The sequence below is a fragment of the Miniopterus natalensis genome, chromosome 10 (genome assembly GCF_054644295.1).
Source record: "Miniopterus natalensis isolate mMinNat1 chromosome 10, mMinNat1.hap1, whole genome shotgun sequence".
Classification (NCBI taxonomy): Eukaryota; Metazoa; Chordata; class Mammalia; order Chiroptera; family Miniopteridae; genus Miniopterus; species Miniopterus natalensis.
In genome coordinates this window covers 81,665,029-81,677,696 of record NC_142090.1, presented here as the reverse complement: position 1 = coordinate 81,677,696, position 12,668 = coordinate 81,665,029, and the positions used below count along the sequence as shown (strand labels likewise).

Genomic DNA, 12,668 nt, shown 5'->3' with positions numbered 1-12,668 from the left:
CTGAGCTGGAACTCCTTATTACCTCGCCAGAACCTAAACGATTCTGAAAACCGGAAGGTGTTTTCAAAAGTTGGGCTCCAGAATGATAAATGATCGGATGTAAGACCACTTACGCTCTTTACCTCACTTAGTGCGAATGTTCAGGTGTTTTCCTGCAGAACTCCCCGTGCATTTGATTAAAGGGAACTTCCCCTCCCCACTTGCGGGTCCCCGATGCGACACGTGCCCCGTGTTAGCTTCTAAAACCTGACACACTCTGGGTTCCGAAGCCCCAGAGGTTTCGATGAGACTGGGCCCTGACTGCCTATTGTCGCTTCTGGACATCTCGTCCCTCCTTTCCGGGATAACAGTGCCTCTGAGCTACCGTCTCCTCAGTAGCTGCTTTTGTTTACTGTTTTGAAAACCAAAACAAAAAAAATCTGTGTTATTTTCTGATTAAAAAGTAAGCTTATTTTAAAAGTTTTAAACAAGATTTAGAAACTATGAAATAGAATGTATCCATAATAATTTTTTACACTCCAACTAAAGGTAATGAGACTGTTACCACAGCTCCCATTATGTCCATCAGAGAAGCCCGTGGCTCTGCCTCCCCGGTAGACCCAGGTCTTCCCGGCCCCGCTGCTGGCGCCGCCTCGCGCCCGAGCTCTGCAGGCGCCGGCGCTCACTTCACAGCCTAAGTTCCATCATAAAAAAAGTGGAAAATATGTAACGGACTTGTTCTATCCATCGTTTGACTTGAACAACTACGCGGGAGGCCAGTTTTGCTTCCTCGGCACCGTGGCCCGTTCTCTTTCCCGCTGGGCGTTTTAAAGTCGGCCTCGTTTGGGCGATAAATATTCCAGTGTGTCTGTCCACAGCAGGAAGACCCAACCGCAGCACGTTCGTTATCCCTCTAACAGCTCCTCCAGCACGACTGTCCCGTCGCTGTCCCTTCAGCTTCCCCGGGAGTCTGCTTACTTTACGGGGTTTTGCTTCTTGGGTTTTTGTCACGTGTGGTTTGAATCCAGGTCTAAGAACGAGCCACCCGTGGCCATTGGTGGAAATGTCCCCTGAGGCAGTTTTGACCCACAGCGGGCCCCCCACCGAGTCACCCTTGGTTTCCTTGCCGCTTTCTGTTTATCGTGGGATGTTTTCTTAAGCCTGGAGGTTGCGCCCTGAGAACCAGTGGGGTAATTTAATTTGTTTCTTTGTCTCTCATTTTGTTTTGTTTTTTGTAAACTGGCAGTTAGATACAATGTTTCATTTTTATTTTTTGCAAGACGACCTCACAGGCTGCGTTAGGTGCCTCCGGTGTCTTTTTCTGCGACGCGAGCGGCCCCTGACGGTCCCGCCCCAATCCAGTCCTCCCTGAGGGGCGACAGAACCGGAATGTCTTGTCACCCCTCTGTTTGTTCATGAGAAGCGCGCCCCCAGCAACGATCTGAGTGCCCCGAGGTACAGGAAAGGGAGGAGGAAGCTCTGTTCCTTCCCTTCATGTGCGTGTCCAGGCACCGGTGGACCAGCCCTCAGCCGGCCTTACACGGCACAGGCCACCTTGCGCTTCCCGGCGCATCGCCCCCGCTCTTCGTAGTGTCCTGAGGAACATGCAGCGTCCGTTCTGACGTCGTCGGTGGTTCTTGTCATTTTCCGTGTCGGTTTAAAACGATCTAAGCGACCTTCAAAAACTCTAATTTGTTCCCTTAAGCAGTATATAAATGTGCCCGCGGTGAGCTGGAACGGCCTCGCGGCTTAGAGCCCCGCAGGCTTCCCTTCAGAGAGAGCGTCGGTGGCCGTCACCGCCACGTGCTGCGCGTCCGAGAGCACGCTTCCCGCGTCCACAGCTAGACAGAGCCCAGAATGGCCCCGTCACGATTCCACGTGGCCGGCCGTCCTTCAAACAGATCCCCGGCCCGTGTGACTGTCCTGCTTTCTGTCCCTCCCACCCTATGCCACCTTATGCTGATGTGGCAGGTGCGGTGCCTGTGGGTACCGGTCCCATCCCCCCCGGGCCGGAAGCTCCTCACGTCAGGGGGTCCCTGTGTGTCCTTGTGTCCCCCGTGGTGCTGTGTGGTCAGGGAGCACCTAGCGAGTGACATGAGCGTGCCCCTGACTAGTTAGCCCTTCGGGATTAAAAAAACACACAGAAGCTTTAGAAGTTGTCAGGTGACTTTTTCTTTTAGGGGTTACATTGCTCGCTGCTGTGCTGATAGGTGCCCAGTGACTGCGGATGACCCGAACCGCGTCTCACCCCATCGCCGTTGCCACTGTCCCTTTCCAGGCCTCTCTAACGAGCAGCCGGTTCATCTCCGGCACCCTTGCCTCTTCTGCGGGGTGGCCCCGGGGTAGCGATAGGGATGGGAGGGGGCGGGACGCAGGTCACTGGGCGCCTGGGTCATCGCCTTTGTCCCGAGTGTCTCAGAACCCAGGGCCTGTCTGTCCCGGCGCCCCCAGGTAGAGATGAGCCCCCTGGAGAACGCCATCGAGGTCCTCGAGAACAAGAACCAGCAGCTGAAGACCCTCATCGGCCAGTGCCAGAGCCGGCAGATGCAGAACATCAACCCCCTGACCATGTGCCTGAACGGGGTCATCGACGCCGCCGTGAACGGCGGGGTCTCCCGGTACCAAGAGGTGAGGGCCGGGGGCTGTCGCTCGGAAGCTCCCAGACGCGGTTTCTCCGGGCCTCAGAGGTCTTTGTTTAAACCGGGCACGCGTGTGAGCGCGCTCGCGAGGGCCGCCGCCGCGGGGTCGTGGTGAGACGAAGCGGGCGAGCTCACCTGTGAGGCTCCCGCCGCGTCCTAACGTGGGGTTTTCAGGATAGAAGTGTGGTTTTTTTTTTCTTTTTAAAATGTTTTTATTGATTTCGGAGAGAGGAAGGGGGAGGGAGAGAGAGAAACATCAGTGATGAGAGGGGCCGCTGGTGAGAGGAGCCCGCAAGCCGGGCGTGTGCCCTGCGGGAATCGAACCTCCGTCTCCTGGATCCCAGGTCGTGCCGGACCCCTGAGCCGCGCCGGCCGGGCTCCGCGTGTTCCTGACGAGTAAACCTCGTGCGGGTGTTGAACAAATGTCTGCGTGAAATCATTTCCCTGAGCAAGGAGGTTCCCGGGCGTGGACAGTGTGACCTTTAGGAGGTGCTGTTTGGGTGGACAGCGGGTCTGCCCCTTGGTGGTCAACGGAGAGGCACAGCCGCTGGGAAGGGGAAGCCGGCGCCCGGGCATCCCGAGCCTGAGGCGGCTGGTTTAAGAAATGAGGCCGTAAAGCTCACTCGCTTGGTTGGGGCTGCTGCTTGTTTTTACCACAAATGCGCGCACAGCCTCCGATGTTCCTCGCACAGCCCTCTCCTTACATTCCCCTTCTGACCGGCTGCCCGCGCCGGGGGCCACGCCACCTGCTCCCCAAACGTGGTTTCCAGGGGCGTCGTTTCTTCAAAGACGCCAGGTGGTTACAACAGCGGGGCCCCCGGCTTCCTTCGTAAGCCTCCCGGAGTCAGCCGGTCGCCCCGTCTCTTCGCAGGCCTTCTTTGTCAAAGAATACACCCTGAGCCACCCGGAAGATGGGGAGAAAATCTCGCGGCTGCGGGAGCTGATGCTAGAGCAGGTGAGGAAGGTGCAGAGCCGGCCCCGCTCTGGCTCCTGCGGCCCCGGGGTCCCCCGCGGTCCCCTGCGTGGGTGGTTGTCGGGCTCACAGATGCACCTGTGACGTATTCCAAAGCGCCAGTTCCTACTCTTGTTATTTTTATTTCCTATTGTGGACAGTATCACAGATGTCCCCCGTTCCCCGCCCTTCACACTGCCGTCTGTGTCCATGGCTTACGTGTGTAAGATCTTTGGTTGTCTCCCCAGACCCGCCCCTGCCCTCTGAGGCTCCTCAGGCTGTCCCTGTGTCCACACCTCCCGACTGATCTTGTCGGTCAGTCTGTTTTGTTCGTTAGATTCCACGTGTGCGCGAGTCCATGGGACACTTGTCTTTCTCTGCCTGGCTGATTTCGCTCAGCGCAGTGCTCGCCAGAGAGGACTCCTGGTCCCGGGAGTGGGTCCTTCAGGCACCAGCTACCTTCATGGGTTGCTGGCTACACAGATCCTTCTGGCCTGAGGTGACCACCTTCCTGGAGGGCTCATACCCGGGGACCGAGGAGTAGACACAGAGTCTGGCCACCTGGGCCCAGCCCAGCACAAGGCTCCCAAACCTTTCAAGGCCCAGAGCTCGCCTGGGTCTCAGGGGCTGACGACACAGCCTTGCAGCTCAGATCTTTGTGCCCCTCCCTCCCATGGCCAGTGATCCTAAGGCTGCTCCCCAGTAAGCATCCCGATCTCTGTGCCACAGTCTACTTCTGGGCAGGGACGGATGGGCACAGAAGAACCTGAGGGGAGAGAGGAGTCCCATGGAAAGGGGGGCCCCCAGAAAAGAGGTCCCTTGGGGAGACGCGCCCGACCCCACTAACAGGGAGCAGCCCCTGTCCCACCCTGGGAAGGGCAGGAGGGGCCAGAGGGACGCCCACCCGCTCAGAAGGGTGGTTACAGACCTGACACACGGGAAGGACGCCTGGGGTACAAGGAACAGGCCTCAGTTCACACCCCCAGCATTTCTTCCTAGTCACAGGGCTATTCTGAGCCTCAGAGTCCCCCTTGTAGATTAGGGGTTGTTTCCGTCCTGTTGGATGGAGCGGGGTCCGTGCTGACTCGTGCAGAACGCGCGGGACCCGGGCGGCCCTTAGTGGAGCTGGTGACTCACGGGTGTGGATTCTTCCTCGCGTTACCCTCAAGGCGCAGATCCTGGAGTTCGGCCTGGCCGTGCACGAGAAGTTTGTCCCCCAGGATATGAGGCCCCTTCACAAGAAGCTGGTGGACCAGTTCTTCGTGATGAAGTCGAGCCTGGGGATACAGGTGCGTACGTTGCCTGCCCACCGCCCTTGCTGCCTGCGAGCCGTGAGCCGGTCGACAGTGACACCTTGTGGTGCCTCCACCAAACTGCACCGTCTGAGGGGCAGCCGGCGATGCTGAAACTGCCCGATGCCCAAACTCACGGAACTGCTCTGAGTAAAGGTGTCACAATGCGTGAAGATTTCGCGGTACTCAGACGCATATCTAATACGGTGAAATGTCCCGTCGGGGGTCCTGCCCGCACAGGGGCTCCTCTAAAATGTCCCTGTCATGCCCTTTAGGACTTCTCTGCCTGTCTCCAAGCCAGCCCCGTCCACTTTCCTAACGGGAGCCCTCGCGTGTGCAGGAACTCGGCTCCCGCCTCTATGAGCCCGGATGGCCCCCGGGTCGTTCCCAGGCGAAGGTGAGCCCCGTTCTCAGTTCTCTGACAGCTCGGCGCCCCCACAGGCGATCGGGGCGATCTTGTCGGTTTGTCAAGGCTGCTGTTTCTTAATGAAATAATTAACCCGCGAGGCAGCTGCCGGCGTCCGGCTCCGCGAGCGCTGGGTTAGGTTGGGTTAGGTCGAGGGACGGCGGGCGGGTGTGGCCCCCCTTCGGGTCTGTGCGAGGCCCGCGGGCGAAGGCGCGGCCCAGACACGAGCGAGCATCTCTGTCCTGGAACAGCCCGCTGAGCTACCCGGCCGTGAACCGCTACTCCTCGTCGTCGCTGTCCTCGCAGGCCTCGGCGGAAGTGAGCAACATCACGGGGCAGTCGGAGAGCTCGGACGAGGTCTTCAACATGCAGGTACCCCGCTGCTCTCTGGGGCCTGCGCCTGCCTCTCCCGGCTCCGCGGGCCCCTCTGTCCTCCGGGCGGTGCTGGTGCGCAGAGCCCGGAGCGCGGCCTTGACCTCAGGGCTGGGCCTGGAGCTCGCGTTGGCCTCTGGGGGCTGCCGGGACGGCCCAGAGCTGCCCCGTCGCTGCCAGGAGACGGGAGCCAGCCATCGGGCAGCCTGGGCGCGGGCGGGTCAGCCCCCAGCCCCCTCCCACCTGGTCCTGATCCAGACCAGGACTGTTGTCACCTCATAGCCACCTCGCAGCACCTCTGAGTGTTGTTTTGTTTTGTGAATCCTTGTCTGAGGATATTCACATTGATTTAGAGAGAGTGGGGGGGGAGAGAAACGTCGATGAGAGAGAGACGTGGATCGGTTGCCTCCCGCACACGCCCCGACCAGGGCCGGGATCAGACCTGCAACTGAGGTAGGTGCCCTTGACGGGGAATTGAACCTGAAACCCTTTGGTGTGAGGGCCGAAGCTCTCACTGAGCACACTAGCCAGGGCTCTAAGTGTTTTTTACCCCCCATAAAAATACATGGTTTAGGGATCCATTATAAAATCTCTTACTTATGTACATGTCAGAAAATTTCTGCATTAAAGAGGTGTTTTGTGTTGTGTTTTTTTTTTGGTCAAAGGAAAAAATATTTTTTAGGGATTTGTAGAGTCAGTGTAACTCTTGCAACGAAAAGTTTTATTTAGACACCACTATTATGGCATTTGTAATAGTTCAGTGAGACTAAGCCGAGTTTTCTTCTCCACTCTCTTTGAAAAAGAGGCCTGATACCTCTTCCCGGATACATGCTTTGAACACATATTTTGGAGACAGTGGGGGGGAGACCCAGCCTCTGCCTCTAAGAAGCACTCACCTGCCCACCTGCCCTGGGCCGGGTCCTTCTGCGTGTCCGAGTTAGGACAGCCTGCCATGGGCCCTGAGTCGCAGACAACGCTGGGTAGCAGGAGAGCCTGCCTTTGGCAGGAGTCAAAATCTCATGTTCTTTTTTAAAGAGTTATTATTATTTTTTAATTGACTTTTTAGAGAGAGAGGAAGGGAAAGGGAGAGAGAGAAACATTGATGTGAGAGCGAAACATCGATCGGCTGCCTCCTGCACGCCCCCTGCCAGGGATCGAGCCCACAACCCGGGCACGTGCCCTGACTGGGAATCGAACCTGCGACCTCTCAGGGCCTGAGGTGACACCCAACCAACCGAGCCACGGCCCAAGTTCTTGATAAATTCAGACAGGTCTTCTGATCACTCTGAGTTAGTGAGACTTTTCTGTATTTCTGAAGGGCCTTTTCTTTTTTGGCTAATTTGGACCCCCCCCCCCCCAATGATGTCGGCACTTTTGTTCTGACTGTTGTTGGCGCTGCCAGGCCCCTGAACAGCGTGTGATAACGGCTCCCCTGTGTTCCAGCCAAGCCCGTCTACCTCAAGCTTGAGTTCCACCCACTCCGCGTCGCCCAACGTGACGAGTTCCGCTCCCTCGAGCGCCAGAGGTCAGTGCCCGGTGTGGGGTCGCCCGACGGGGCCCCAGGAGCCACCCAGCCCCAGGGCCGTGGCTTCCGTGTCCCAAGCTGTGGCCGCTGCCACGGCTCCCAGCGCCCTCCAGCCGACAGGCCGAGCCCAGCACCCTGACTGACCAGGCTCCTGCCTCTCCTCTTCTTGCAGCGTCTCCTTTGTTGTCCGACAAACACAAACATTCCAGAGAGAACTCCTGCCTGTCCCCAAGGGAGAGACCCTGCAGTGCCATCTACCCGACCCCTGGGGAACCTTCTCAGGTAGCCCTCTCGGTGCGCAGACCTAGAAAGCAAGGCAAGGCTGCAGCGGCGACAGATGCCGAGACACTGCGGCTGCCGGCCTGAGACAGCGCCTCCTGCTGGAGGCCAGAGGCCCTGCTCGCTCAGCGCCTCCTGCTGGAGGCCAGGGGCCCTGCCCGCGACAGCGCCTCCTGCTGGAGGCCAGGGGCCCTGCTCGTGCCACGCCTGCTGCCCGGAGTTTCTCAGCCACTGTCTGAGGAGACACGTGGGGCGTGGGGCGTGGGGCGTTGCCGGAGCCGTAGAGCTGGGGGGAAGCGGGAAATGCCCCCCCCCCCCCCCGGCCTGACTCCGCATCTCATTGCTGCCACTTACACATCACAGGAGGTCATGCCTGGGTGAGGGAGTTGGTCTGGATCTTGGTATGTTTGTGTGCTAGCGCTGCTGAAATTATTTTCTTTCTTTATATACTTTTTAAAATAATGGGATTCCCCCCCCCAACATCTAATTATGTTCCATGGGATTGGGAGCCAGAGACCTGCTGTTGCATTTAGTGACCCAGAATTTGCTATGATGGGATAAGAGTCACGAAAGGAAAGAGGTACAGTATCGAGTGAGGGAGAAAAGAGTAAATCGCATGTTAATTTGGCCCTGTGCTGTTTTTAATAATTGATGAGAGAGAGAGAGAGAGAAGCAGGGATTTGTTGGCCCGCCGATCGATGCGTCCCTGGTTGCCGCTGGCACACGCCCCGACCGGGGTTGAACCTGCAACCTCGGCCCATCGGGCGATGCCCTAACCAGCCGCGCCGCCCGGCCGGGGCAGCCCTTGTATTTATAAAGGGCACCGTGGCCTAACCGCTGCTTGCTCTCTGTTTTTTCCCTTACATTCTATTGTGAAGTTATTTACCATTTTTATTTAAAATCTAAGGCGAACTTTCGAAACGCTGTGCTCTCCGTCTCAGAGCCCGAGGCTCGTATTCCTTCTGTTCCCATAAATATCATTTAATTCTTTGTTTCCAGGGGCATCCGACACCATACAAAAGTTGTTTTAAACACAAACTTTCAGTAGCGAGATGATCTCATTTTCTAGAAGGTCTCCCACGTCCGCGCATTGCGCCGTAAAAATAGGTTCTTGTACCTTTCCAGAGGCTGCTGTTCAATCACATTGGGGACGGGGCCCTGCCGCGCAGTGACCCAAACCTGTCTGCACCCGAGAAAGGTAGGTGGCGCCGGCTCCCGCGTCGGCCCCGGGGCGTGTGCGGGTCTGTCTGTCTTCATTGCCACCCGTCTTCCTCGTGTCTGTGTGGAAGGCGCATCCCCGAGTCTTGGAGGATCACGACTCATTTGCCCTTTAGGAGTTAGTGAAAGACGGTTGCTCACGGTGCGGTCTTTAAAAACCGCGTTCCCGTGGGATTTAACAGCAGGACCTGGGCGAGTCAGGGACTCCTCTGCGAAGTGGCTCTCGGTGTTGGCCTGTGAGTCGCCGAGGCCAACCCGGGCTTCCTGAGACAGGGATGCCAGGGACGCTGTGGGTTCCACACGGGAAAATCCACCTTCCCAGATGAGCCCCTGGGCCCCCCTTTGTCCTCACGCAGCTCCTCTGCCAGCTCATCTGTTGTTTGCGGTGACTCAGACACTAGTTAGGAATTGCAACCCAGTGCACAACGGAGTATGCCCTGCCTCAAGGTCGCACAGAAAGGGAAAACAGACGTTGCTTTGCAGGGAACCGCCAATTGGCATCAGTCTGTGAGCACAGAGTAGGGCTTCCTCCGCCGGGGGGCGGGAGGTGGGGGGCAGCAAGTCACCCGTTGGCCTCTCGGGGTCAGCCTCACAAACCCCAGCGGCCCCACCAGCCAGGGAACCGGGAGTCGCTAATGAAATGTCCCGTAACGTGCCCTTTCATCGCCCTCATTAAGAACTAGATCGGCTGTCGTTCAAGTGAACCGATACAGTAGCATCGTAGCTGTGCCGTCCCCGAGAGATCAAAAGGAGTGAGGTCATAGCCCAGATTAATTTGAAAACACAAATTTTGCTTTCATGTTACAGGTCAGATACTGATTTCTGTCTGGAGAATTTAGGAGTAAGGTCTTTTTCTCATCCCTGCAGAGAAAACAAGAAAGCAAATGTAAAAGGGACCTAGAAAAGGTGTTTCAAGGGTGGTGATGAATTGCGCCCCATTAAACAAAGGCTGCAACTTAGTGGCGGACTGTTGCGATCCTGGCCACGTCCAGCAGGTGGCAGTGTCTGCGCAGGGAGCGGCCGTGGGAACTCGCCAGGAGGGGCTGTGCCGGCCTCATGGCAAAGCATGAGCTTATTTATACCTTGTGCGTCTAGCCCTGTCCCTGTCAGCGTTGTTCCCCGTTTCTGCATCTTACTGAAGCATGCAACAGGCCAATTAGAAATAAGAACGATGCCGTCAGCACCCTAAATGATTATTTTTTTTAGGATGTACTTCAGGAGAATGAATTGCCTTCGGGAACAAGGGTCCTTTGCTCAGAGTTGGTCCCCAGGGCCGTGCGGTACGGCTGTTCCTTCCCCTAATCCTGCCAGACCATTGGAATATTAGCCTGTCATTGCCTTCCCCCTTTTTGAGTGCCACCTGTCCATAAATTTCCACTGAAAATCAAGTTTTAAAATAGCCTAGTGACAGCATCGTCCACCTGTTCTCTAGCATCTAACACATTCGTGGTTCTCAACAAGTCCCTGCGCTGTGCGTGTGGAGATCTGTAGTTCTGTTTGACAGCTTGAGAACAATAAACAGACATGGCATCGCCCAATTTAATAAATGCCAGCTGTCACCGTGAGGCAGGCAATTAAGTGAAGGTTTAATAAATAACAAGAGTGTTCCTGGTTTTTAAAAAATTATTATTATTAAATCCAGTTGATTTTTTTCATTCTGGATAATTCTGACTTTCTTCCGAGCTCTCAGGTGTCCGAAGGGCAGAGTGTTTTTAGCTGTGTTGTTTCCTTCCAGCTGTGAACCCCACCCCTAGCAGCTGGAGCCTGGACAGTGGCAAGGAAGCCAAGAGCATGTCGGATAGCGGGAAACTGCTGTCCCCCCCTGTCCCTCCGAGACCCACACAGACCGGTGGGTATCTGAAGGATTTCACGACCACTTGTGTACAGTAATAACTTTCACCGGCTGCCGCAGCTTGTGAGTTGCTCAGAGAAAGGCAGGCGCTTTCGGAGGTGGGAACCTCAGTAGCTGCGTAATTCGGTTACAATGTTTCCTCTTTGCTGAGCTCCTGCTACACTAAGCTCCACAGACAGACACTGTAGCACGTTCTCCCAGACGGACGCCACCCTCAAGCTGTGGGCTGGGACTAACCTTGGAAGCCACCTGCGTGGTCTCCCGGAGCCCCTCATGCTCTCAGCCTCTAACTCGCTCTCTTCCGTCTCACGTGGGGCTGATGCCGGAGCTTCACGCCGCCCTGACCAGAACTGACTGTAACTTTGACGGGCGGGGGGAGCCACCGCGCACAGCCACGGCCGTCTGCTGCTTGGAGGGGACTGTCTCACAGTCATTCCTCAGAGGGTTGGCTTAGATGTCCAGAACCACTGGAGATTATTTTCCTTTGGGAGTTGAGAGCAGCAACAGGGCCCCTTTCCTCCGGGAAAGCCCTTCGCTTGGTGAGCTACATTCAGTTCTTCGTTAAGAGGGGCCTGGCCCCTCCGCCGGCTCCCCCGACCCTGGTCCTGGGGACAGAGTTTCCAACACAGACGTGTGTCGAGAGCAGGTTCGAAGCTTTGCAGACACAGCTGTCCGACTGGTAGGAGGAAATCGGATCCTGTTTCCTTCATGGACTTTTCGGGAGGATCCTGTTTCATGGGCTGCATTTTAGCATCTTTCTTTTTTCACCGAGAAGAGGAAAGTGCCTTTTTTTTAAAATAAACATTGTGCCGCCCAGTTTGTTCAGTAGTTGCCGAAGCTAAATGTCACCAGCGGGCTTTGAAAGGCCGTGAGCTCTTTAAACAGAGCCAGAGAGGCCTGGGCTTAGTTGCTGATCTGCCCGAGGGCATCGCCGTGGCCGGGAGGTGAGGGCTCATCGACCAGGTGACTTGTGTTCTGCAGTGGAAACCTGGTCGTGTGGCTCAAGGTGGGAACTGGAAAAGTGCTTCCCAAAGCAGCAGTCACGCTGGCGGCGATTAGGTCCACAGGCCCGTTCAGACTTGTAGACAGGGTCCTGATAGAACTAGTTGAGGCTCCAGGGAGGACTCCTTTCTAAAGAGACAGCTCTGTGGACATGAGTGGGTGCAGGTCCACCGGGGGGCCACTGGACTCCTGAGTCGGGAAAAGGGCCCGAGCTGCAGTGAACCTCGACCCCGGCCCCAGAGGCGGTGGATGTCCAGCTCCCAGTGGGAACCTGGTTCCCTAGACGGACGCGATTTCCTTCCACGATCCCTGCCCACAGCGGAGAGGCCAGAACAGGACAGGTGCCCACAGCGTGCCCTAGCGTGCCAGGCGGGGATTGCACCTCCCGCCCTGTGATAAGGGACCCCTCTCCCTGACCCCGGGCCCGGGGCACACAGGTGGCCTTGCCTCTGCAGCTTACCGGCCGTGGCTGCCTCCCTTCTGCACTGAGCGCTCTCCCGGCCTGTACTCTGTCGTCACCTGTGGTCACTGTGGGGGGGGATCTGTGACTATCCGTCTGTCTCCGCTTCAGCCTCTCTGTGGTTTTCTTGTGAGTTATAAACCTCATGGCGACATTGGGAGGACAGTGGCTCACAACAGAGCAGCCGACCCCGAACTCACGGACAGCCGTGTCTGTGGAGTTAGGAGATGTGTCCGCACTCGCCGTGTGGCAGACGTGGGCGCGCCGAGGCTGTGCCCTGGCTGTGCCTGGGAGAGACGGGCCGACCCTCAGCAGTGCACACAGAGCGGCCCATTGATCGCATGTGCTGCGTCCAGGCGGAGGGCTGGACCCTCAAGTGTCCCCGACTTAGGGCTGGACAGTCCAGTGTGGGAAACAGAGCGAGAGAGCGAGCGAGGACCTCGCTGCACAAGGATGAAATCTGTAGGGAGCCACCCCCATCCCAGGGCCAGGGGGAGGACCTGAATGAAAGCAGGCATGGGGGGGCCCATGGGACACTCCTCACCTCTCGGATGGCCGTGGCCAAGGGTTTTCTGCTAGTTTGGGGCCCTGCCCCTCTGGTTGAAGCACCCCAAGCGCTGTGACTTTTCACTCGCTGCCCCAGTCTGGACCCTGCCGTTCTTCGGGCCGGTGTCGTTTAGTCGCTTCCCCAC

At 57.1% G+C, this 12,668-nt stretch overlaps 1 protein-coding gene across 1 annotated transcript in view; it reads left to right on the top strand.

The window, feature by feature from the left end:
• Nucleotides 1-12,668, top strand: part of DOCK4 (dedicator of cytokinesis 4) — a 201,557-nt gene that overhangs the window by 183,626 nt on the left and 5,263 nt on the right. Inside the window, exons 42-50 of the mRNA XM_087821264.1 lie at nucleotides 2,431-2,607; nucleotides 3,490-3,573; nucleotides 4,740-4,859; nucleotides 5,138-5,259; nucleotides 5,520-5,640; nucleotides 7,084-7,165; nucleotides 7,338-7,447; nucleotides 8,570-8,642; nucleotides 10,398-10,511. Of these exons, the coding sequence (XP_087677390.1) occupies nucleotides 2,431-2,607; nucleotides 3,490-3,573; nucleotides 4,740-4,859; nucleotides 5,138-5,259; nucleotides 5,520-5,640; nucleotides 7,084-7,165; nucleotides 7,338-7,447; nucleotides 8,570-8,642; nucleotides 10,398-10,511 (1,003 nt within the window). The remainder of the gene's footprint in view (nucleotides 1-2,430; nucleotides 2,608-3,489; nucleotides 3,574-4,739; nucleotides 4,860-5,137; nucleotides 5,260-5,519; nucleotides 5,641-7,083; nucleotides 7,166-7,337; nucleotides 7,448-8,569; nucleotides 8,643-10,397; nucleotides 10,512-12,668) is intronic.